The following is a 23849-nucleotide window of genomic DNA, read 5'->3' as shown; positions in this document are numbered from 1 at the left end:
CAATTTTCTTTTTTAAGAGTCATTATGAGGGCGATCTCAAGCTACTAAATACTAAACGCTGACAGTATACGATAGCTCAGCCAATCAGATTGCAGTATTTTTTTAAATGCACATTAGTTGAGAGGGACCTTTCAGGCAAAAATGTTATGAATGCGCGCGCTCTGATTAGTCAATCAGCTATGATTTATTGTGCCAGTAAACTCATGGAAATTTCGCGTGTCTTCTGAATTATTATATAAAAGCAATAGACCGTGATTTACGAATTCTTCTCGTGTTCTTCCAACATCCCGCGTGGTTTATCAGCCTATAAACCATAAAAACTTGTGGTCTATTGCTTAAATAACTTCTGATGTTTCCTGCTGATGAAGGCCTTATCCACACTACGCCGGAGAAATTTGAAACCGCAACTTTACTTCCACGGTTAGGTCTACCGTCCACACTAATTTGTCACGAAAACGGAACCTTTCGACAACGCTCTTCAAACAGGACGAATTTGAAAACGACGGTCGGCTTTGCGTTTTCGTTGGACGGAAAATATTTTGAAAACGGAGCTTTTCGAAAACGATGACATCACGATGGTCATGAGATTTCCCTGACCGAGTTTTCCTCAAACACAAATCCAAAACTGATGACCGGTGATTGTGGCGTCTTTAAATTCCTCCTGCGTAGCGTGGACGGAAAACATTTGATACCTTTTCAGTGTGAAACCTCCGTTTTCAGATTTCTCCGACGTAGTGTGGACACTGCCCAAGTTTCATTACGCGAAATGAATAAAAACGACACTTTGCCATGCGAGAAAAAAAGCGGGTCTCTTAAAAGAATCATGCCTTTGACATAACAACAAGAGACCCTTTTAACGAGTTGTCAAAAGTATCGAGCGGATTGTCGCAATTAAAATGACGTAATTTTACACATTGAGTCAACAAACACCTAGCGTATTTGGTCAACTGATCTTTAGAGTCGCGACTGAGGAAATATTGTGGACAACACCTTGGAACTTAACCCGTAATTCTGCTTCCGGCTTGAAATGTTCAGAACCTAATCCCCCCTTTGATGATCGGTCAACTGTCATTTAAGGCAGACCAAGCAGAAACGTTTAAAGATATCTATTCAATAACTTCTCGCTTTTCTCAGGTTAGTCAGTGGTTTTCTTCTATAAGTAAGAATTTAATCATTTATTCTTTTTGCTTGCTGGACGTAGTTGAAAACGACGCCACTCTTGACATATTTTCCACTGTTGACAAGGCTTTGTTTTGTTATGTACGTTGGTGTTTAGTCCTGGAAAATTAGATTTAAATTTCAAACGCTCGAGTGACCTTATACCATCTGGTCACCTGCTGTCAAAACGCTTGTTAAACCTGCAGCGAGAAAATAGCGAATTCCTAAATTTTTTCGATGCAATATCATTCTAAAAAAGTAGTCAAAGAACACTGAAATATCTAAAGCATGTAACAGAACTGCAACTGTGAAAAATTTTATATTATGTCAACATACCTTTCAAGGAATAAAAACAACCACATGCAAGAGGTATCGTGAATACAAATATAATTGTTAAAATGCAAATAAATACGTACAGAAAGGAAAACTGAAATTATCTTTGTTTAAATAACCCTTCGTAAAGTTTTGGAGACCACGTTCTTTGTTTGAAAGTTTCTTTGAGTATTTGTATAGGCCAAAGTTTCCAAATACCCGTCTTTTTGCTAACGGTAAACTTGGGAAATCTAACCACTCAAAGAATTTAGCTAATAGCGCGTTTTGAATAGAGTTAACATCTTCAAGAAGACATGTAATATATCAGTTTTATTCATTCAACTTTACATCTTTTGATTTCTAGTTTCATTTGCCAGATTGCGGTAGTCAGGAAGGTGTAGGTCTGAGCATTCAGTAATCGGGTTACCGGTTCTTTAGCCCCCAAGTCGATTAGCCCATAGCCTGTTAAATAAAGAACGACAAACAGACAGTGTTTTTGACTTCTAGTTGGGGGCTAAATGATTGAGGAACTAATCGGCTCCGGGCCTAAACGAACGGTTACCTAGTAATCGTTTCTCAGTAGGTCAGTGCCCGTTCTGTGCACACTAGCGACATAACAACATTATGACATCACGACATAGTCGCTCATATCGGTAATGTGAACATCGACTTAAAGACATATATAAGGATACGTGAAGAGATGACTTAAAAAAATGCACGAAGAAACACTTATTGCAATTGCAATAATTCTGTTTCTTTTCTTCGACGACGGAAAACAAAAGGAAAAATTGCTAGAAGAAAAGAGTGGATGCACCTGATCTTTCAACAAGAAGCTAGGAGAACACAAAGCCAGTGCCACAACCTCATTAGAAGGTTTCGTTTGGGTAATGAGAATATTATTTCAGGTAAACGAAATTAACGTTCCTGACCACACTTGACGGTCGCCGCCATTTTGAAAATAGTGCTGGTGGCAGTCTGGGTTCTACAATTCTTGCGTCGCTCTGATTAGTTCTTTGTTATGTTGCTATGTCGATGATGTTCACACTTGCTTTAACAGAAACATAACGCCATAACGACATAGACGTAACGACATAAGGAAAAGTTCAATTTTTCCCCTATGTCGTTATGTTGCTATTATGATGTTCACCCTGTCAACATAATGACATAAAGTCCTTCATATGTCGTTATGCTAATGTTGTTATGTCGCTGGTGTGACCTGGGGCTAACAGGTACTGCCATCTTTATATCTGGCCGTGATCTTCCAATGTTTTGTTTTTGGTTTTTTGCAGTTCCCGGAAAATCTCGAGAATGGGAGGGGCTATTTATAAGGACAACGCAGCCATCGAATACGAAGAACGCAATATCTACTTGAACTCTATCCGAACACTTGGCAGGTAACTGTACAGAAATTATCACACGGCGGTGCGAAGATATTAATTTTATTTTCGAGTGGTAAAAACAGTAGGCCATTTCCAAATTGACTTTTGCCCAAGAGATTATGCTTGCTTTTGTCTCATTGTCAAAACGAGTCTTCCTGCGAAAGCATGCAATGACATATTTAAATGTTTCACCTGCACTTTCATTTTCATATCAAACAAACTCATTTTCAATTGAAACGTTTTGCACGAGTACTTGCTCTGGAGAAGAGGCAAACGGCAACACGGAAGACGGAGGTCTATAAACAAAACAGTTACCCCGGGAATCAAGGAGAGCAGACTGCCATTTGTCTCAGTCGCTTTTCGTTTTTTGTCGCTCCTTGTCGCTTGAGGTTAAACTTTAGAATCTGTAAGGGGCTAAAATTCTAGCCTCCGGAGCCAAGCGTTCTCATAATTTTTAGGAAATCGTCGATATTAGAAGAAAGGCGAAAAGCGCAGGTCGCTCTGAATTCTACATATAGAATTTCCTCAGTGAAATAGAGTGGTGTTCAAATGAGTGCTTTAAAACCAAAACCGGATCAGTTACTTACCAATTATACCGTTCAGCCAATCAGAAACTGTGGTATAACAGTATAACCAAAACCAAAGTAATGGCCTGATTAATTTCTACCCTCAACTGAAAACTGCACTAAGCCAAATGAGCATAACTTATTACAATACAGTGGGTCTTGAACTCTCCCTTTTTCTATAGAGAAATATAAGGCCCGAATGTCCTATAGGTAGGTTAATTATAGTGAGTATTGTACAGTCGAACCTGTGTATAACGGCCACCCTCGGAACTTGAGGAACTGGCCGTTTAATACAGGTGGGTGCTAATACACAATACAATACCGCATAAAATGACCTGTCACCCGGTCAAGGGTGGCCTCTTACTACGGGTAAAAATGACAAAGAAAGACAAACATAGGACTGCTACAGGGTGGCCGCGGCTGCTTAATAAAGGTGGCCGCCTTATACAGGCAACAAATGCAGCGTTTGCACGAGCGAAAATTCGCGGCTTTGAAAACCGGCCGCCGCTTAATAGAGGGTGGCCGCTTAATACGGGGCCGTTATATACAGGTTTGACTGTAATTGAACACATAATTACATGACTAATACCGTGAGCAGGCAAGATGAGCCAAATCCTGCGTTCTGATTGGCTATCCGAGGGGCCATTATGGTGTTATCTTGCCCGCTCGGTATTACCCGCTGTGTCCCGCAAGAAAAATTTCCTCGAAAGCCATATAATAAATACTTTATTGACCAACCTTGTTTGGTCAATAACTCATATATAAGGTCAATATTTAAGGTGTCAATTGAATTTCTTTGTACTTCAGACTCGAACCAACGCGGCCAATCACTCTCCACCAAAAGGCGCTTTTCCTATTATGGTTGTCGATCATCTTTCTTTGGGTCACGTTGAAAACCAAGCGTTACATTCTAAAGTGGCGTGACAAGTGGAAAGCTAAGCAGATGGAGGATGAAGAGAAAGATTTGGCCGAGAAAGGTATGAACCTCAACAGGTGCATGATTCACGTAACGGAGAAGCCATAAAACTGTGAGTTTCAGACTCAGTTAGTCATTGCGACCTGGGTAATCAGCCCTTAAAAGCCCTGACCAAACGGACTCGCAAGTTGTTGCAAGTAGCTGCAATTTAAACATGCGTAACTTGGGTCTGACTCGCAAGTTTCCTCGCAAGTACACGCAAGTCGCAAAAAAAAAAACCTTTTCAAGGCTACCGCCTAAATTCCGCACGGCCAAAACGTAACCATCACAAAAACGAATGGACGTCACTCAACTTGGGTTGACTTGGGTTGGGTGGACAAGCGGTGAAAAACTTGCGTCGATATGCGCGAAAATTTGATCACCACCAGAGTGAGCGCGAGTCATTGCATTTGAACGGAAGTGCACGCAAGGTCTGACCAAAGGGAATCGCAAGTAGACCCAAGTTTTGAACTTGCGTCTCCTTGCGAGTCCTGAATAGGCAAAGATACTACATCTTTGACGACAACCATTCAGAAAGTGTAAAACCCTAGTATCCTGCATTTAGTTCACTTAGTTAAAAAACCCGCTGCACCAGAACCACTAGCCAGAGGGTAACTCCATAGTCTCTAAGACTGACGGATGCCAATGAGTTGAACAACCGATATGTTCTTTCGCTTAAGTGCTTTTCAGAAATTATTTTCTTTTCAATCTACTTGAAACACTGATCTCTCATTTCTCTCTAGAGAAGGACAACGTGCTGATATCTGTGTATCCAGTTTCTAAACCGCGTAAGTAACCGCTTATTGATTATAAAAGCGGCCATAAGGACAAACGAAAACTCTCAACAAGAACCTGGAAGTCTAGGAAGTCACCAAGGAGTGCGGATAATACTGGTGTAGTCCGTAGTTCCGCTTGCAGTGCTTCGGGACGTATAGACTACAAAACAGCTAATGTATATTTTTGCGAACGCGCACAGTCTTTGGACGAAAGCTCTGGAGCGAATGTCAAAAGGGTGAGAATGCTTTCGAAAGAAAAAACAAACAACCATGTTTAAAAAATTCCGGCGAATAAGTGAGCAGAAGGTTTAAACAGGTATCCATGGTTACACGAGATAAAAAGCAAGAAGACGTGTGATCACAGAAAAGTTTCAGAGCCACCTTATCTTTTCAGTTTCCTTCACGGGTTGAGTAACCGATATTTTCTGAAACCGAAGTGTCGAGTATTATTCCTTTGTTAACTGGTTATCTTCTTGCATTTAATTTCTGGTGAAAACTGTTTTTTTTGTGTTCATTTTAGCGTCCGTGTCGCGATTTGGTCGCGGAGATGCGTCAGAGGAAAGTAAGGGTACTAGAGGACTGTTTGAGAAACTTCTTGAAAGCGACCCGGACCAACCATCATTTGAAGAGTTTTTAACCAAAGCTGTCGTCTTTGGCGCAATAATGCTTTATTTCTGGTTATGTGATTATCAACATATATGGTAAGCATCTCGTTGTATGCAACGCAAACACTATCTCATGTTAATCTGCTTCATCATATGCAGTGGTTAACTTACTATAAGTGATACTTCTGTCATTATGAGGTGATTCCCCCCATTACAGCCCTGTAATAAACTATTTCAGTATTAACCTCGAACGGTCGGTCTTCGCGTGAAAATCTCAAATCTCAACATTACCTTATTGACCTCGCTATCGCTCAGTGAATACGGCATGGTCTCGGCTGAGATTTTCCCGTAAAGACTGTAAAGACCTCACTCTCGCTTAATAAGTAGTTAATACTCTCAATCTTCTGTATGAAATCATTAAAATTTTTCACCTTAACCCCGGTCTCAAAACATTTCATGACCCAGTAATTTTGTATATGAATGAAATCTCCATAAATTTAAGGCAAACTGCAGCAGTTTATTGCTTAGCCTTTTTTGAGGCATTACTGGTATTAAAATCTTTAATTTATACATTTGTTACAGGCCCAAGACGCATAAGCAGTACTCCAGAGACATCTTTGTTTTTTTGTTTGCTCTTCTGGTTATCGTGGCCTTTGTTTACACTATTCGTAAAACACCTGAGAAACTCGTCAACAGAGATCAGACTGAAGAGTGGAAAGGCTGGATGCAGGTCAGTATAATAAAACCAAAAAAAATCTAACCTTCTGTGTTTTCGAAACGGGATGTTGCGTTCAGGGCGCAATTCAACCTCGATCCCAGGTTCTGTCTCCTTCGCCTCCCTTGTTGAAATCAAAGTGCCCTATGAGCAAACCCGTAGATTTAACACACAAACAAGTTTCCATGTTTAGTGCAACAATCGCAGTCACGTAATACCTTGACCTAGAAATGTAAAATGATATATACGTCTGCAATACAGTGCTTTCAAGAGCTTTATCTACGTGTCAGCAGAAGTACCCCAAAAGCTTTACGGACGACAGATGGACAGTCATTTGCATATTATTTGCATAATCTGATCGACCACTACAGCCCGTAGCATACCTATGCAATTCACGGGTTAAAAAGGAGGCAAAAGAGTCTAGGATCGAGGTCGTAGGCAGTTGTCTACAGAACGCACGACACATTACACACAATGCCGAGTTTTTAACATTGGATGAAGGTAGTAAAAGAAACAGTCAAATAAAAAGCAGGTTGATCCTCTTGAGGCCTTAGGTGCCACTTGGCACGAAGTGGACAGGTAACAGGGTGACAGGTAACAGGGTGACAGGTAATTATCTTGAAAAACTTTCTAAACGCCGCTAATGTTAGTTATGTTTGTCTACATGTAAATTCAAAATGCGTTAAGTTACGCATGGAAAATTGCGTCAAAATAAAACAGCTTTACGGTTAAGCAAAGACCACTTTTTCCGTGTTTACACAGCCTCATCTAAACACGAGGGGGGGGGGGGGGGGGGTTCGGAGAATTCGAGACAGTTATGCAAACCCGAGACGCAACCAAGGGTTTGCCTAACTTTCGAGAATCCTCGCTGTAAACACGGAAAAACTACTTTATTGCTTTTATAAAATATTTCTCAAGAATACGCACGAATTTAATCGCGAAACTATCGACCAGTGAGAGCACGCGTAGTATCTCAGTTATTCTAGAACACAACAACGCACTGATCACCTTGCCGGTCCCGTTCCAGAAGCCTCCTTTTTGTACTTTTTTTTGCTTGTACTTCATGCTGGTTGAAACGAAATTTCCTTTCCATTTGCGCGATTCGGTGGACACTTGACATATCTGTGCACGTTTTGTTGGTGACTAAAGAATGAAGGTGCTTCACATTAAAGGAGCTACTTCACAGTTTGAGCATCTTGAAAACTTAAACATAAATTTTCCAATTTTGTCGTTTCAAATCCGTGTCGATCTTTCTCATCCCAAGCCATCCTTTCTTTATGGTTTAATATCATCTCTTTAGTAATTTCCAATCTTAGTAAACTATTATTTTCAGGTTTCCGTCAATTTAGAGGTAATTTTGTAAGCGGCCAAGTAACTCTAAAAACCGTGACTGAATTCCACTAACAAGACCCAGAGTATTCAGCATGTTCACACTGTATAAATGCTAGTCTGGTAGATTGTATGATGAACTTTTGATCTAAATTCACAAAAAAAGAAAAACGCACAAAAACTGTCAAGTTTTCACGGTTGGCCTGTCCTCAGTGTAATTGTACTTGTTATCATTAATTTTCTTTAATCGATTCTGGAAATATTTTTGATTCTGTCTTCACTGACTATTTGTAGGTGCAGTTTGTGTGGTATCATTATTTTGATGCTCAAGAAGTGTTCAATTCCATCAGATGCTATATTGCTGCCTATGTATGGATGACGGGATTTGGTATGAAATAGAATGGTTGAACTATGAAATCTAAAACATTCTTGTTACACGATACAAAACGCATTCGCGAGCTAGGCTGTAGTCTGGGAAAGTCTTTCTCACTCTTAGGTCCCGTACACACTGATGCATTTTCGTTGCTGCTCTTTTTGCCGACCAGACTGACACGTTCGAGCACGTTCGTTATCATCATCAAAACCGCAAACGTTTGAGATGCTGTTCAGACTGAACGCATTTGGAAACAAAGACTCACCGTAAATATATGGATGATAGACAAAAACGCATCGACGAAAACGCAATATTATTTTTTAATTAGTTTACCTTGCTAAACTACTGTTGTGAGCTTTGCAAAACAACAAAAGCAAGGAAAGAACGAAATAAAATAAAATTCGCTTGGTAAGCTGCTGATAATCTCGTACCTAGTTATCACTCTGTTACACGATTCAGTTTCTCTGTCGCAGCACAAATGCCGCCTTTCTTGAATTGGCAAATCTCTCTTTAAAGCAGTCGAAGAGTTTCCGATATTTTTCATCCAATTAAAACGTACTGCAAACACTCGAAAGTACTCCAACATTTGCCACGCCATAACACATGAAGAAAACGTCAAGTTGCTTAGTAACCTCAAAACGAAACCTGCGAAGTCAGCCATATCCAACCAAGATTCCAGGCTCTCTCTCCTTCTCATCCCTTGTCATTTTCCTCCTCAACGTTGAGGGATGAAAAGGAGAGGGCCTGGAACCGAGATTGAGTCATATCTGAACCGGATGTTTGTTTCCAGTTCCTCGACCCTCGATAATAAGTTTTGATGTGCTATATTATTACTAACATACTTGTGTTTTATTTTTATCGTCAGGTAATTTTTCCTATTTCTGGATAAAGAAAGACTATTCACTGTTCCGCTTGTTAAGGATGATGTTTCGCCTCAACTTTTTGGTCGTCATGGTGATGGCAGTGACCAATCACGAGTTTGTTCGGTATTACGTATGTGCTATGCACACATACTGGTTCATTACAGTTTACGCCATGATGTCGGTGTTCAAGAGATACAATGATGTAAGTTTGATGATCAGTGTTATTTCGAAATTAATGTCATAGTTAGCCGTGGTTTAAAAGCTTGTGATGAGGTTCCCGAATGCAGAACGAAGCGCGCGCAGTCTGAGGAGGAAGATCTCGGCCTCTCGTGGTCCCCAGGTCATGTTCGCCTCGCTCCGCCCACCGAGTTCTCTTCGCTTTTAAAAGCTGCGCTTTCACATTTTACCCCAGCAGGGTCCTGTTCACAGCTTAAGGTTTGAATGACAGAGGCCATTACGCCGTATGTAGCGAGTTAGCGCAGCTGATGTTTTTGAGCGTTAGCCCTTTCTTTAACAAAGTGCAGCCGTCTGTTTTGCAAAATGCGGACCACTCAAGGAACCAATCAAAACGCTCCTTTTATCGTGGACAAATTTCTTAATAAAATAAAAGTCCGAAGTCGTGTTGCTCTACAGTTTCGCTTACGAGGCTATACGTACTTGCTTTTGAGGCAACAGGCCATTTTACAGTTGTGTGCTTAGTTACCTGGCCTATGAATGCCACCGAGGCAGGAGGTGACCTTGCTTTGATACAGACCTCTCTGCTTGTTTCATGCAAATGCAAACTAGTTAGCATAAGAACAACTTGATTTACACAACAAAAACAGTGAGGTCTTTGTCAAAACAACGTCACATCCAGCCTCGCTGCCATTCAAAGGCCAGGTCACTGAACAGACAACTGTAAAATGGTCTCTTCAACATGAATTCTACAGTTGCATTGTTATGTTCAATTCTGATAATCCTTTCACGGAGTTATCAATTAAAATCATTTGTTATTTCAAAGTTGACAACAGATTCCGCGTCAGTGCTGTCCCAACACTTGAACAGTAATACAAAGCAATTCCTTTGTTTTACAGAATCGTTACGTCATGGCAGCGAAGTTTGTAATCTATCTGGTGATCAACACGTTAATATTTGATATTCCTGGTGCTTCATACAAAGTGTTCTGGCCTTTCCAGTTTATATTAAACGTCAAAGGAAACTTGAGATATTGGGTGTACCGTTCCACGTAAGTAACTCCTACATTACATTACCGCCGTAATGTTGCTCGGCTTACTTCTAAACATATATCAGTTCATTTTTCCAACAATTAACAACTATTGCATTCAGGGTGCAAAGAAAACGTCCTTCGACTTAGTTGTAACTATGTAACTATGATGCACTGGCCCAAAAGACATTCTCACTAGCCCCCAAAAATTTCATCTCTCATAGTACTTCAGTCTGTAACTGAGTTTTCTCCAACGTTTTCCAAAGAAAATTCACTTGCCCAAGACAGATTCCGACTGCAAAACCACGAAAATGCGCTAATCCCGGGCTATCGGACATGACTTTCTTTGCACGCTGGGTGAACGAGAGTTGAAACAATATCCGCGCTTGATTGTCCTCAAACAAATTTTATATTCATGACTGCGTCCAACTGCGACTCTTCCCAGCTTCAATCAAAAATCGCCGTGCATTATTCTGAAGATGTTTAACTGGATTATTTCAAGGAATAGAGAAGAGTAAAACACAAACAGGGCGCAGAGTTGGGCGAGATTGAGGCGAAAACGAATTTCATCTTAGTACTGGCTTCCTGGCAGATGCTATCAGTGTAATTATGTTATCCACACTCAGTGAGGGATGGATCATTCGTTTTTGAGGGGGGGGGGGGGGGCGGGGGCTGGGCAATTTCAAAAAAATAATTCCTGCACAGCAAAAAAAGTGCAAGGGAAGCCATGGAAAAAAAATTGAGCAAGTGCTTTCTTCTATCCAGGTCCTGTTATTTTGAAGTGAAAAACAAATTCCACAACCTTTTACCCACCAAAAAAAAATTCACTCCCCAGAAAATTGCCCCCCCCCCTCCCCCCAAAATTGTTCCCCTCCCTCGCTCAATAAAAGTAATGGTCCTTCCCTAATCCTTTCTCTTTTCTTCCAGGCTCGACCACTGCGTTACATGGGTGGGTATGCTGTGTGCATATAACTACCCGTACATCGAGAAGTTTCTTCTCTACTTAGACAAAAAGCACGAAAATCGGCGCGCGGAGCAAGTGGCCCTGCTTCTAAAAATCTGGATCACCGTAGCCTTGTTTGGTGTGTTAGTGATCTGGTTTCATTTCATCTTGATGCAAGAGAGGCAATTTTACATGGTCATACATCCGTTCACCTCTTGGATTGTCATCCTCATTTATCTCTGGTTCAGGAACATGCATCCTGTTCTCCGTTCTCATTATCTTGGCCTCTTCAGCTGGCTTGGAAAAATCACCCTGGAGACTTACCTTTCTCAAATTCACATCTACATGATTGGCGACGCACAGAAGATCCTGATCTACATACCAAGATATCCCATGTTGAACTTCATGTTAGCCTCCGTGATCTATGTCGCTGTCTCGTACGTGCTCTTTTACCAGACGCTGTTTTTTAACACCTATGTTTTTCCTAAGAACATGGGAATTATTTGTAAGAATCTCATCGTGGGTTCAGTATGGTTAGGACTCTGTTATTCGATCTCTTTTTTACTCAACCTTGCGGGAATCTGGTAAATTCTCATCTGCATTCCTTGCTTTCCTTGCTTTTACACGTTTTCCTAACATAAGCTTATTTATAAAATATAAAAGGGTAAAAAGTATAAAGAATTTTCTAAAAAACGAACGCTTTCGCTTTTTTAAGGGTGAAGGCATCATTTGTATTTGTAAATACAACATGAATGAACTTTGTCCAAGTGTCGGAATGTTTAGGTTAAATAACTAATTGTGGACACTCAAAAAATGAATGGATAAATGAATAAGAGATATACATTTGTACACAGTTTGTGCGGCGCGCTGTCTAATTAAAACTTTTGGATAAGCTACCGAAAATTTAGCTCTAAGAAGGGTTCCATGCTCTCGACCAGAAGGACGTTTTTTACATCACTGGATCTCCTAAATATAAGCTGTTAATAAGCTGTTAAAAAATAGAAGGAAAAAAAAAAGAAAAAAAGTATAGAAATGTAGAGTAATGTAATGTAAGTTTAGTCCTGTGCGAATGTTTTCTCTTTAAATGTTCATTTAATTGAAAAATGAAATAAAATAAAATAAAATAAAGCTGTGTAACTACGTTTGTTGCGTTTTAGAGTCAAAACCATAATTAACAAGTCGCGTGACCAGAGCAGAAATATCTTCTAAACAAGCAGCTTAATCACATTTTTTTTAACCTTGGAGACAGATTAAAGAATGCTCTTATACATAACGCAAGATATCCTTAGGAATGTTTTTGCCTATTATCCACTCGTTACGAACCCACAAATAAGAGCGATTTTTCAAAACCAGGCATGTCAATTGTACCTCTTAGCGTCATAACAGTTTGCAACGAATGAACATTTCAAACCACAAGACAGCATCCTAAGGCTTGTTCCAGGGCGCTATTTAAGGCAGACCAAACAAGCAGGGTTCTTTTGAAACTAATCACAAAACAAGAACGTATCTGTTTTCCCTGTTTTTATTGGTTCTTGCAAGTTTCCACCCCGCTTTGATTGGTTACTGCTTGGATACGCCCTTTTTGATTGGTTATTGCTTGGTTCTGCCCCTTGTTTTGACTGGTTCTTGATAAGTTCTGCCACCTGTTTTAATTGGTTCTTGCTACGTTCCACTTGATTTCACAAAAAACCCTTCTATGCAACACTCTCGAGCATCAATATTTCACATCATTACCCGCATCTTCACAACGTAGTCTTATTTCCAAACACGGGTTAAATCACACAGAGTTCACTCGCCAACATTACCGCGCAATAACTCGCACAATTAACTCCCCTAAAGTTAACAATGTCCTTTTGCGTTTTCATGAATTAAAGCTAAACGTTTGTTTATGAATCCCCACACCATTTCGTTTATTTTCTCTTTCATTTTGGTTGCAAATTTTATCTACAATAGTTTCAGTAGCGACAATTTTCATCTAAAACGGTTATGTATAGAGGTATTTGCTAACAGCAGACATGTGATTGCAGCTACTTTCTTTTAATTGACTGAAACAATTGAAGCAGACTCCCACTTTATATCTCATTTCTTTTATCTTGTAGTTGCAGTGTCCTATAAAGAATTCAAAATTCAATTCGAAGAGTAGAGCACAATTTCAAGTAAAATGCAAAATTACCAGTGTTAAGATCAGCATAAAATTATTTGCATGCTTAACATTGACGAAATGTTTGGTTTGGTTTCACTAGTATGAAGACATGTTTTGACATGCTACGTTGTGGAATGAAAAACCACTTCAACAAGTAAAAAAGATTACCTCAAGAACCACTGTCAACAAACGCTACACTTTTAACCTAACCCTGTCACGTGGCCAAATAAATCACAAAAAATAATAGTGGGATGAAGTGGATGTTAGAAGTCAAATAGCTTTATGAGATTTGTAAGATCGCCAATGACTCTTTCCGCAGCTATTTTCTCTGATTGGCAAGGCAAGGTGACAGGGTATTCCTAGGAAGTTGAATGAATCACTTCCACATTATGGTTTTATGTATGGAACTTAGAAAAAGTGTGCATTCAGGCCAACGTGGCGTACACTGTTATCCCAATTTGTCTGAGAGTAACACAATGACCTGGCCAGCACACAAGCTGGCACACTCAACCCAGAGTACAACTCAATAACCATGAGGCCACTAGATCTTCTACACTGTGGTATGGTTCAATGCACCAGTAGTGCTCTTCGTTTGAACACCTAAGAACTCAGAATTACCATGGGCTACTGGTTCATGAAACAATAAATAAATGTGATCCTTTGTTAATAGTTCACAAATTAAATAACCTCATTTAAATACAACCCACACCAAGAACACCTGAATTCACGCAATCATTATTAATCCTCTTGAAATAATCTTTTTATCATAAACTCAAACAGCTGTTGTATGCATGCATGACACAACACCATAATACAGGACCCACTTTCTGAGCATGCAAAAATAATTACTGCTTATGACCATGAAAATATTTTTAACCCATTCTTGTCAATGCCGCTTTCACCTCACTTGAAAATATAACTTCTTAACCTTTGTAAAAATACATTTAAGTGACAACACAAACATGAATCAGGTAGTTAAGGAGGGTTTTGCTGTGAATCTCCTTTCACACAATCTGTCATTATGGGGCACCTAAGTACTCCAGAAAAGTAGTCCTTCTCGGCAGAATGGTTGACAGTCCACAGAACTACACTCACTCCCTTGTCTTGCCATTCTTTTAAGTAGTCTCTGAAGAGGAAAAGAGTAAACTGCTTCAAAAGAGGAAAGCATCTATACCACTTCTAGCTACCTACTATGTCTGCCATAAGAAGAGTTGAAAGTAATAGTTTACAAAGCTGATGTAGGTAAAAGCTTTACTCATACTCGGGCCAACCTTCCATTATGTAAGTTGCTGTGGGATGAAGCATTCAGGAGCATTGCAGCTACATCTCCCAGGATGATCCCTGGGGTTTTATTAAGGGCGGAGCACTGAGCAAAATGACCAGCTGTGAGGACGATTTTGGCTGCCTGGTTAGACCATCTTGAGGAAAATTTTTCTTATAAAGAAGTTCAGTTCAAAAAGTTTTGCCCGCCTGTGACAACAAGTTGTCCTCCTGCTGAGAACCAGGTGAAAACCCCGAATGGGGTGCTAACCCACCACAGGGTGCTCCTCAGTATTCTGTCAGGTTTCCCTAACAGATCACTGGTACCCATTTTTAAAACACCTGACACTGGTTGTTAAAAGGACAGATAACAAGTTCATCCATTAGGTAAATCACTTTCCAATGATATTATCTGGTGTCTAAGGTATCTTTTTCTGTCAACATTTATCCACTGTAGAGTGATTTGTCTGGTTAATAGCATACCAGTAAACCATCTTTTGAAAAATTTAGCATTGATAAAGAGAGCAAATGCCTTGCCTTAGAACACGTCACCTTAAACCTTTGCAGCTCAATCGTAACTTCAACATACTAACTATAATGCCGCCACATTTCCCATGTGGATTCATGCACTGCCTCTTAAATCCTAACCTCCCATCAGGCTCTAATCCTTCAGCACTCCTAAAGAGTAAATAAGTGCATGGAAGAACTTGGCTGACTGCAGGTTACTAAATCTTAACTAAAGACAGGATGAAGAAAAATACCTTGAAAAATGAGCCGTGTGAGAAAGAAATACAGAAACTCCTAAGAAGTCATACACCCATGAGTGAAGATGCAGTTCCCATATGCTGTCCAACAGAGGAGCTAACAGCTGTTTCCACCACTCTTTGTATCTTGATGGACCAGAATAACTTTCATTGGCTATAAACATTTTCCTCCATGTGAGGGCAGTTAGAATATTTGGATCAGCTCGTCGTACCTGAAAAGGCAGTGTAAAAGTCATGAAGTACCGGGGTATTCAGAACACAGAATTATTTGTAGATTGTTGTTGTCAGATGAATATACCACAAACGCTAATGGTTGTTACCCCTTCAGGAGGGTTAGCTTACCATCTGGTCTTGGTTGTTTACAAAATGGACAATGCTATTCATCTGATAAAATGACTATACAGCTATTTATTTCAACAATTGTGTCAGGGAGTCATTAAGTGTATCAGTTTTGCACACCCACCATAGTTTCCTTTGAATATACTAACCACCTTCATAAATAATATACTGTATGGTATCTTCATTTTTTTGTCACACAATTAAACTCTCACCTGGAAAATTACATTTGGATAGAATGAGCAAACCATGGCTTTATCATATAGCTGATGTCTAGCAAATAACTCCTTGAGAACCTCTGCCGCCTGGGTAAAAAAAGTAGAAAGAAAATACAAAGCACATTATGACTCAACATCTCTATTAATAACGTCATTTCAAGTATCCAGATTTGAAGGCTGTTCTAATTGTTTTATAATCTAATACAGCAGCATAGATCTATTGATAATAATGAGTCAAAAACTAGTAAATATTAAGTTTAAGTTTAATAATACTTCGTCGTGAAAAACAAAAAGTACATGACTGGAGAATAATTGGGGGAAACTAAATTCCCATACAAAGAATATTCTCCAATATTAAACATTCTAAAAAAAATTAAGAAATAAAATTTAAAATTTAAGTGCGGCCCAAAACTAGCCTAAATGTAGCAAAGACTAGTAAAGAATGGTAATTTCATTTCATGCCTGTCCTCAATATTGCATTCCTGAATTGATTGGACAGCTTCAATATTAAACTGCAATTTGTGTATATGAGCATTACCATATTTTCTCGATTAAACGTCCCCAGCGTTTATCTTAAACTTGACTTGCCGATAGGGCATTTATTGACTCTTGCAGTTTATTCAAACCTGGAGTTTATTAGAGTTTTTATTCTTTATTTTTAGAGCTTTAAAATATCTTATAATTAAACCTAAAGCTTACTATAATTAGAATATAAATTCCTTGTTAAGAGGGTCTTATTTCTTTAATTTACGAATCTATGAGGGAGACCTGGTGTTTAATCGAGAAATACAGTAAGCCAAAACTGAGTAAACTGCCTTTGATATGAGATGTCTGTACAGAGAAGGTTTGACAGGAATAAATATTCTTGTGCACTGCAGTACAAGAGAGTCTAAAGTCAACTGTTTGTGAATGAGTAAATATCTGTTTTTATAACTTACTCTCCCAGATTGTGTTGCTGCTTTGACATCTATGTACATCTGCAAACCAAGGCTGATGCAGAGATCAACCACCTCTTCAAGGCAAGGGATACGCTCATTTGGAAACCTCTCCCTGTAAAATAATAACAACTGAATGTGAACTTATTGGTCAGTACTTGTGAAAATGTAATTATAATTATTGCAAAAGTGAGGATACTTAAGGCTTGAGATATGACTAGCTGATGGCTGCTGTGGAAATCATTAACCAGTCACACAGCTTTAGTATGCTTACTAACAAACATTCAAGTATAAACAAAAGAGCATTTATTTTTAGAAGAGGAATACGACAAAACACTTTACAACTGGCCCCATAGGAATTAGAGAGTTTTGTTTCCCAGAGACACTCAATGTTCAATCACTCAGTGGAACCCTAGCCTGTGAACACAGATGGATGGTGTGGTCTGAAACAAAAGCCTAGACTGCTGGCAGTCTGTTTTTCTCTCCAAATTCAGCAGGGGCTACGAGGAATGACTCTTTAGCGTAAAGGGGAATGGGACGAGACATGGGCATGGCATGCAAGAGAAGAAAAACAGACTGCAGACTCTTCTCATGTTTTTGAGGACATACACACTTGTCAAAAATAATCTAATTAACCAATTACCTAATTAAAATCAACTAGCTTTCTGCAGGAGTAACATGAACCGATTGCTCAAACTTTAGCATTATGTTTACAAAATACCAAATGCTTTTGTCGGATGAATTTTGCAAGCAGAGGTTATTCTTCGATGTCGTCCACAAGAGGAACACCTAAGAAGCTTGCTTCTGTACTTAAACCGAAAAACGCGTCGTGCTCTAGTGATTGCTCTCAACTTTGTGAATGTTTATGTAAGCCAAACAATGGCATATACAACAATCGAGAGTTGTGCGTAAACAACTACATTTGAATCGTGTGGTGCCAGAACAACCAAAAGGAGGAATAAACCTATACATCAAGCTCAAGAAACATAAGCTTGATAAGATAGCTGCAAGAAACATAAGAATGTCTCCAAAGAAACGTATAGCTTACTTGAAGTAAGGCTACGGCGTCTACGAAGAAGGTGTATGAGGACAAATTTTCCATGATAAGAATCTACCTACTGTACTTCCAGACAGTTCTAATCACAGCTGGGCCCAGCATCACAATATAGAATGCAAGTAAGCAACATTTTAATGGTAAATCTCATATTTTTTTCCTTTGAAAGCAAATACTTGGAGACTTGAAAAATATCTTACAATAGAAATGAGCCTCAAAAATGCATAAACACATGGCAAATTACAGAGGTGTCAAACTCAATGAAGCAACATGCAGATAACAGTAGAAATCAAGCAGACCTATGACCTCTAAAAATTTTGCCATAGCATGGTCTTTATACAACATGAAGTGCCCTTCATAAACACGAGTGGAGCCACAAAAAGGTCGAGTGACCAAAGAGATAACAGCAAATGTACAAATGTCATGAACCGTAGGAGTCATGTAAGCTAGTCAACCCAATTTTACTTTGATAATCAGGATGATCCGCTATTGCATTGTTCGAGACTCTTTGTTATGCTTTGCACGAAACTTATGATGCTTTATTTTCCCTTCTGTCAACTATCTGTCATCGGGCACATATTGACCAATCAGGTACTCCGTTGTTGGGCTGACGGAGGGTTTAAAAAGTTAAAGAGTCCGCAGACGGTTTTTTCTCGTCTCGCCTTCTTCCCCTCTCGACCACCGCCATACTGTGCTTTTGTGTTTGTGATGACTAAACACCCGTCTCAGTGACCCTAAGAGAAAAAACTGGCTGCCAGCAGACTTACAAAAGCCAGAAATAATAATAATAATAATAATAATAATAATAATAATAATAATAATAATAAAATAATAATTTAATTGACCACTCCCCCAATGGGGTTTTTCAGGGCCAATGAAATGAAATGATGAAACAAATAATGCAAATGAACATAACATGGTTAAAAATCCCAGCTGGCGGGAGGCAGACCAGTTGGCTATTTACAAGCATGACCGAGGAGTTGAACTAGGGTCTACCGAGAAACAACTCCAGCTAAGTGGTCAGAGCGGTACTTGAACCTGCGACCTCCGGATTTCAAGTCCGGCACCCTAACCACTTGGCCACGCTGCGTCCTTCGCAAATCCATCTGTGTTCGCAGGCTAGTGGAACCTTGGAAGTTGAGGAGAAATGAAACTTGCTATTTCTCTTGCCGCAAGCCATTTACAGTTTTATGTACCATCCAACTGGTCACTGAGATCTTTTGCCACACACTAGGGAAAGTACCATTTAATTATTGGGGGGGTGGGGGGGGGGAGGTCGGGGAGATAGGCAGTTAAGAAAAATCCCTGCACAAGAAAAAGCGAGCAAAAAATGCAAGAGCCATGAAAAAGATACATATCGAACAAATTAAAATAACACTCTAAAAAACCCTGATGATTACAGAAGACCTTACTTTGAAATATTACCCACTCCCCTCCCCCTCCCCCATTCCTATGGGTTCTGAGAAAAGCCAATTTAAGTTAAGAGCCCATTAACCGATCTTTTCGAGACGTTGCTAAGGAAAATTTATTCTCATATAACCTCATCATTTTTAGTTACTTCAGAGTTATTTCATGTGTTTTAACTTTTTCATGATCAGCGACACTACTGATGATGTCATCAGGCCACACCCATGGTCATGTGACTAATACTGAAAAAATGCAAAGGCTCCCAGGCAAATTACTTTATCGGGATTTTTTTTCATTGATTTAATATTTTAATTTAAATCCTCATTACGCTATGCATAGATTTTGTTTCATTTCTGAAAGGTCAGATTTTGAGAGAATTGCAAAATGTTAAAAAATTTGTAATTTTCTGAAAAAAGCATGATTTCGAAAAAGGAATGCATAGTTATGTTTCCAACGTTGGCTTTAATCAAAATCCGTCAAAAAAGGCTGGATTTAATGAAAAACCACATTTCCTTTAGCATTTAAAAAAACCGGAAGTTCGCCCGATATATATTGGAAGTTATCCTATCAGTGTGTGAGCAATTTACACCACCAACACACTTCGGTAAGATCAGACAAAGCCACACGGAGTTAGTTCTTCTCTTTCTATTGCTCTTGTTTTTCTTTCTCTTATTTTGTCTTTGCTTGTACCTTTTTTACTTTGCATTTTGTGAAACACAAAGAAAAACATCTAAAATGTAAGCGAATTTGGAAGTTATTGAGTTGTTTTTGTTTTCGGCGCTCAGGCTGACGTAAGTAAACGGAAGTGAAATTTCACCTCCTTAGCAACGCGCGCGAGCGCGCGCATAAATCGGTTAATGGGCCCTTAATTAACAGAAGTCTGTATGAGCGACAAGTCACCCTTTTGCTTGATAATGTAAGACGCAATTGGATGTGGCCTATTTTTGGGAACTATAAAGAGTTTCATCTTACCCAAGTGGATGTTTTGCAGACGCGTTTAGCCGCCTGATCTGCTCGTAAGTGAAGTCACAGACTTTTCCATGTCCATCTGTTGTGCGGTCCACAGTTGAATCATGAATTATTACCGGCACGCCATCTTTAGTGAAGTCCAAGTCAAACTCGACACCCAATGCCCCATTTTCCTTGGCTAATTTAAATGCCGCCATCGTGTTTTCTGGTGCCTCTATTCCACAGCCTCTGTGACCTAGGATTATCGGCGAATTTCTCGTCGGAGCGCCGCGTCGAAGAAAACATTTCACTGTGTAAGGTGTAGGACGAGGAAAACGAAGCAAACGGTAGAGGATAAACATCAATATGCCCGAGAAAACAAGAAGAATTGTGATATAAATATGCAACCCATAGGACACAGCCGTAAGCGCCATTTCTACAATCATTACAAACATACTGGGGCCTGGGAAAGAATCGTAGAATATCGTTGCTCATTTCACAGTTCTTCTCCGGTGTTAAGGAAGTTTCCTTCTTTTATGTCTCATTTTGTTGCTTGATTCGTTGGTTTATGAAAATTAATTTATGTGCAAGCATGAACTACGTCAAATATTGGCTAAAATTGCTTTATTGCGGTCTAAACAGAGGCAAACAAAGTTAATATTTAATGCATATTCTATGCCGTTTCCATTTCGTTACCATATATACGAAGCACGAAGCAGAAACCAGAAACCAGAAACCAGAATATTCGTTCCCAGGGCCTTGATTTGCCTGCAAAACATGGCAAACAATGGGAAGATGGCGAACATGGCAGGGGGAAACGAAGAGGTTTACGAGGCTGTACTCAACAGCCACGAATCGACTCCAGACAAGCGCTTAGGCAAGAATGCTCGTAGGAAAAGACGCCGGCAACTTCGGCGTCTCCAAGGCAGCCATGAAAGCTATTCTGTGTACATCACAAGGGTGCTCAAAGAGCTTCATCCCGACATTGGTATCTCAGAAAAAGCCATGAAGATCCTGGACTCATTCGTGCACGGTCTTTACGAACAACTGGCGGTTGAAGCCTCGCGTGTTGCAAGGAGTCACCGGCGAAAGTCACTCACTAGCAGAGATATAGAAACAAGTGTTCGTGTTTTGTTACCGGAAGGACTAGCAAGGCGCGCCATGGACAAAGCAAATCAGGCAGTTGCAAACCTCTCTAATTAACTGCTGCAAGATTTAAAACAGTTGGAAGGCTCTCTTTATAAAGAGCATTTGATGCCAGTGTTTCCTAATTTGGTTTCGTTCGACGTTTTCTCGGGAATTCAATTACCTGCTGTTGTACAAGGTTGCAAACTCTCCTGGGTAATTTATACCAGACATTTACGCAGTTCAACTTTATTCCCAACGCATCCTCCTGGGGTCCACACCAGGGGAAAGTGTATGACCTGGTGTCACCTGTGCATTTATTTTTTATGTGAGAGATGGACACAGGTTTATGTAACAGTCGCGATTTAAAACAATACAAAACAAAATAAACAATGATGAAGCGCTTATTTACATTTGAATTATTTGTAGAAATCTGATACAGATGAGTAAAGGATTAAAATTTAGTGGCTGAGTAGAAAAGTCCCATGACTTCTTGTGGACACCTCAGGATAAATACACCATATAGACGGAAGAGTGAGGGGGTCAATAAATTGAAAGATAGCTGATGTTGGGTTTAAAAAATCACTAGAGTTAAAACAGCACAGTTTATAGATGAGTGATCCATATTGATAGATGGCAGATGTAAAGGCAATGTGGGAGACAGTTCCAAGTATATTCGACATATTGGTTCAAAAGATGTAAGGACCGAGTAGTCTGGTGGCATAGATTTTGAACTGCACTATTTTTTATACAAGCACCAAACTTTGTAGGGTGATCTGTATTCCCATACTGATCAGTTCCTGATATTATAAAGTGAAGCTCAATTTTCTGATTCCAGCTACACAGAACCCTGCTTACAGTCAAAGACTGAGTCCACCCATGGTCTCATGCACACATCACTTACTTAGTTTTGATATCTGGATGTTATGCCCTGAAATTATACTGCGACAGAGCCCTAACCCACTTCATTTTTCTGTATAGAAGAAAATGAACTACCTTTTGTTTGCTTGTTTGATAAATAATTGTCCATTTTTAAAACAAGTGCACTTGCACACAAAACAGCTTAGTGCACAATCTACTCAAGAATTTTGCTCTTTGAGACACAAGTAACACTAATGAAGGGGCCATGATGACTATCCCCAAACTTCGGACTGTCTTTACAGCATGCATGCACAGTTTATCATTTGTACACGAGTACAATCCTGCCCAGGCCCTGCCGCGTTCTGGCATCAACTACAGCTTCGTCCCCTGGGCCTTCTCCTCGACTATTCTCCCTTCCTGCCATTTTGAAAAGTGGAGAAGGCCCTGGACACGACGTTGATATTAACAACGCGCGCATTCCAAAACAAAATAAAAAAAGGCAAGCATTAGTTAACAGATATATTTTTTATGAATTTGTTAAATTCTTCAATCATTGTGTGCTCCCTTCTCTTTACCTACGAGAAAAAGCACATCCATTTCATTTTATTAAAAACACCTCTTTGGAAAACGTTGCGTGAGCCGTTTGCGCAATCATTTAGTCGGTGTGTGATCAAGCTATTGCCATTATTTTTAAATTTTTCCCCTACAGAGCATACATGACATGCAGTACAGTTCTGGTCTCAAATGTAATAAAGGGCATGCAACAACAAAACGGTGTCTAGTGCAGAATCTATTCTGGGGCATTCAAAGGTACTGTTTTTAAACTTTATAAAAAACCGCCACTTTCCGCATCTCTTATAAACCTAACCAAAAATGATCAGTTGTTAGTCCGGTCCAGATTTGCAATGCAACCATTCCACTACCAGCTAAGAATAAGTTTTGTATGATCCGTTTTAATCCATAATCAATGTTAATTATATGTAAGTCTCGATCGCTGTTGAAGAACTGGCCCTAGAACTTTTTCATGTACTTTACTAAGGCCAACAGCCAGATTTGAAATTTGTGTCTTCGCGCGTCAAAGTCATAGCACCGAGGCTTCACGCTCTTATCCAAGACGAGGCAAGACGTCATGAGGTGACCTCACTGTCGGTTACCATGGAAGTAGTCATAGCAACTGCTCACAGTGAAAACATTTCGCAATCGCGTGGAGGGCTATCTGTAGCACAGTGCAAAGAGAGCGAGTATTTCGTGTTTATCAAAATCTTAAAGGAAGAATTAAGTGACATGTCGAGCAAAAACATTTTAGGTGTTAAAGAGATTGGGAAAATTGACGGAGTGCGCGTTGGAGATCCTCCCTCCGTTATCAAACATGAGCCACTCGACGCTTCTCAAGGGGCGCGGATCATGGCCAAAGAGGTGGGTGTTGTCTTTTTAATGTTTTTAAGTATACGATTAATTTAGCGCCGCATTTACAAAGCAAAGCAGCTATTAGTTATAATGATCGGAAACATATGGAATGAAATGCTTCAAAAGCGCACAGTTCATGAGAAATGAATTTGATACGGATGTATTTGCCTGAAAGTTTTGTTTTTTCGAAAACATGCCGAATTGAGGACGAGA

The 23849-nt window shown here is 39.7% G+C and overlaps 2 protein-coding genes and 1 pseudogene across 2 annotated transcripts; 2 read left to right on the top strand and 1 right to left on the bottom strand.

Annotated features, from left to right (window-relative positions):
* The first annotated feature begins 1956 nt into the window (after positions 1–1956).
* On the top strand, positions 1957–12165 carry LOC110065211 (uncharacterized). The gene is made up of 9 exons (XM_020772319.2): positions 1957–2864; positions 4223–4392; positions 5114–5158; positions 5667–5847; positions 6334–6481; positions 8090–8183; positions 9034–9233; positions 10105–10256; positions 11163–12165. The coding sequence occupies exons 1-9, from the start codon at positions 2779–2781 to the stop codon at positions 11764–11766; spliced, it is 1680 nt and encodes a 559-aa protein (XP_020627978.2). The 5' UTR covers positions 1957–2778; the 3' UTR covers positions 11767–12165.
* Positions 12166–13059: 894 nt separating this feature from the next.
* LOC110065209 (glycerophosphodiester phosphodiesterase 1-like) lies at positions 13060–20896 on the bottom strand. The gene is made up of 5 exons (XM_020772318.2): positions 20268–20896; positions 16838–16949; positions 15897–15986; positions 15343–15557; positions 13060–14447 (listed from the first exon to the last, which is right to left on the bottom strand). Exons 1-5 carry the CDS (start codon positions 20696–20698, stop codon positions 14297–14299), a joined length of 999 nt encoding a protein of 332 aa, XP_020627977.2. The 5' UTR covers positions 20699–20896; the 3' UTR covers positions 13060–14296.
* Positions 20897–21038: 142 nt separating this feature from the next.
* Positions 21039–21446, top strand: LOC110065173 (histone H2B pseudogene; annotated as a pseudogene).
* Positions 21447–23849: the final 2403 nt, after the last annotated feature.

This window comes from Orbicella faveolata, unplaced genomic scaffold (genome assembly GCF_042242905.1).
Source record: "Orbicella faveolata isolate gen_17 unplaced genomic scaffold, um_ofav_v1 contig_2, whole genome shotgun sequence".
Lineage (NCBI taxonomy): Eukaryota > Metazoa > Cnidaria > Anthozoa > Scleractinia > Merulinidae > Orbicella > Orbicella faveolata.
This window is presented reverse-complemented; position numbering and strand designations above follow the sequence as displayed.

Excerpts from the sequence above, each read along its gene's own strand:
- LOC110065211 (XM_020772319.2), top strand. The coding sequence starts at position 2,779 with ATGGGAGGGGCTATTTATAAGGACAACGCAGCCATCGAATACGAAGAA. Across the intron at positions 2,865-4,222 it reads TCTATCCGAACACTTGGCAG|ACTCGAACCAACGCGGCCAA; the intron begins GTAACTGTACAG and ends TTTGTACTTCAG. Across the intron at positions 5,159-5,666 it reads GTATCCAGTTTCTAAACCGC|CGTCCGTGTCGCGATTTGGT; the intron begins GTAAGTAACCGC and ends TGTTCATTTTAG.
- LOC110065209 (XM_020772318.2), bottom strand. The coding sequence starts at position 20,698 with ATGTTTGTAATGATTGTAGAAATGGCGCTTACGGCTGTGTCCTATGGG. Across the intron at positions 16,950-20,267 it reads TCTGCAAAACATCCACTTGG|GGAGAGGTTTCCAAATGAGC; the intron begins GTAAGATGAAAC and ends ATTATTTTACAG. Across the intron at positions 15,558-15,896 it reads ATCCAAATGTAATTTTCCAG|GTACGACGAGCTGATCCAAA; the intron begins GTGAGAGTTTAA and ends CTGCCTTTTCAG.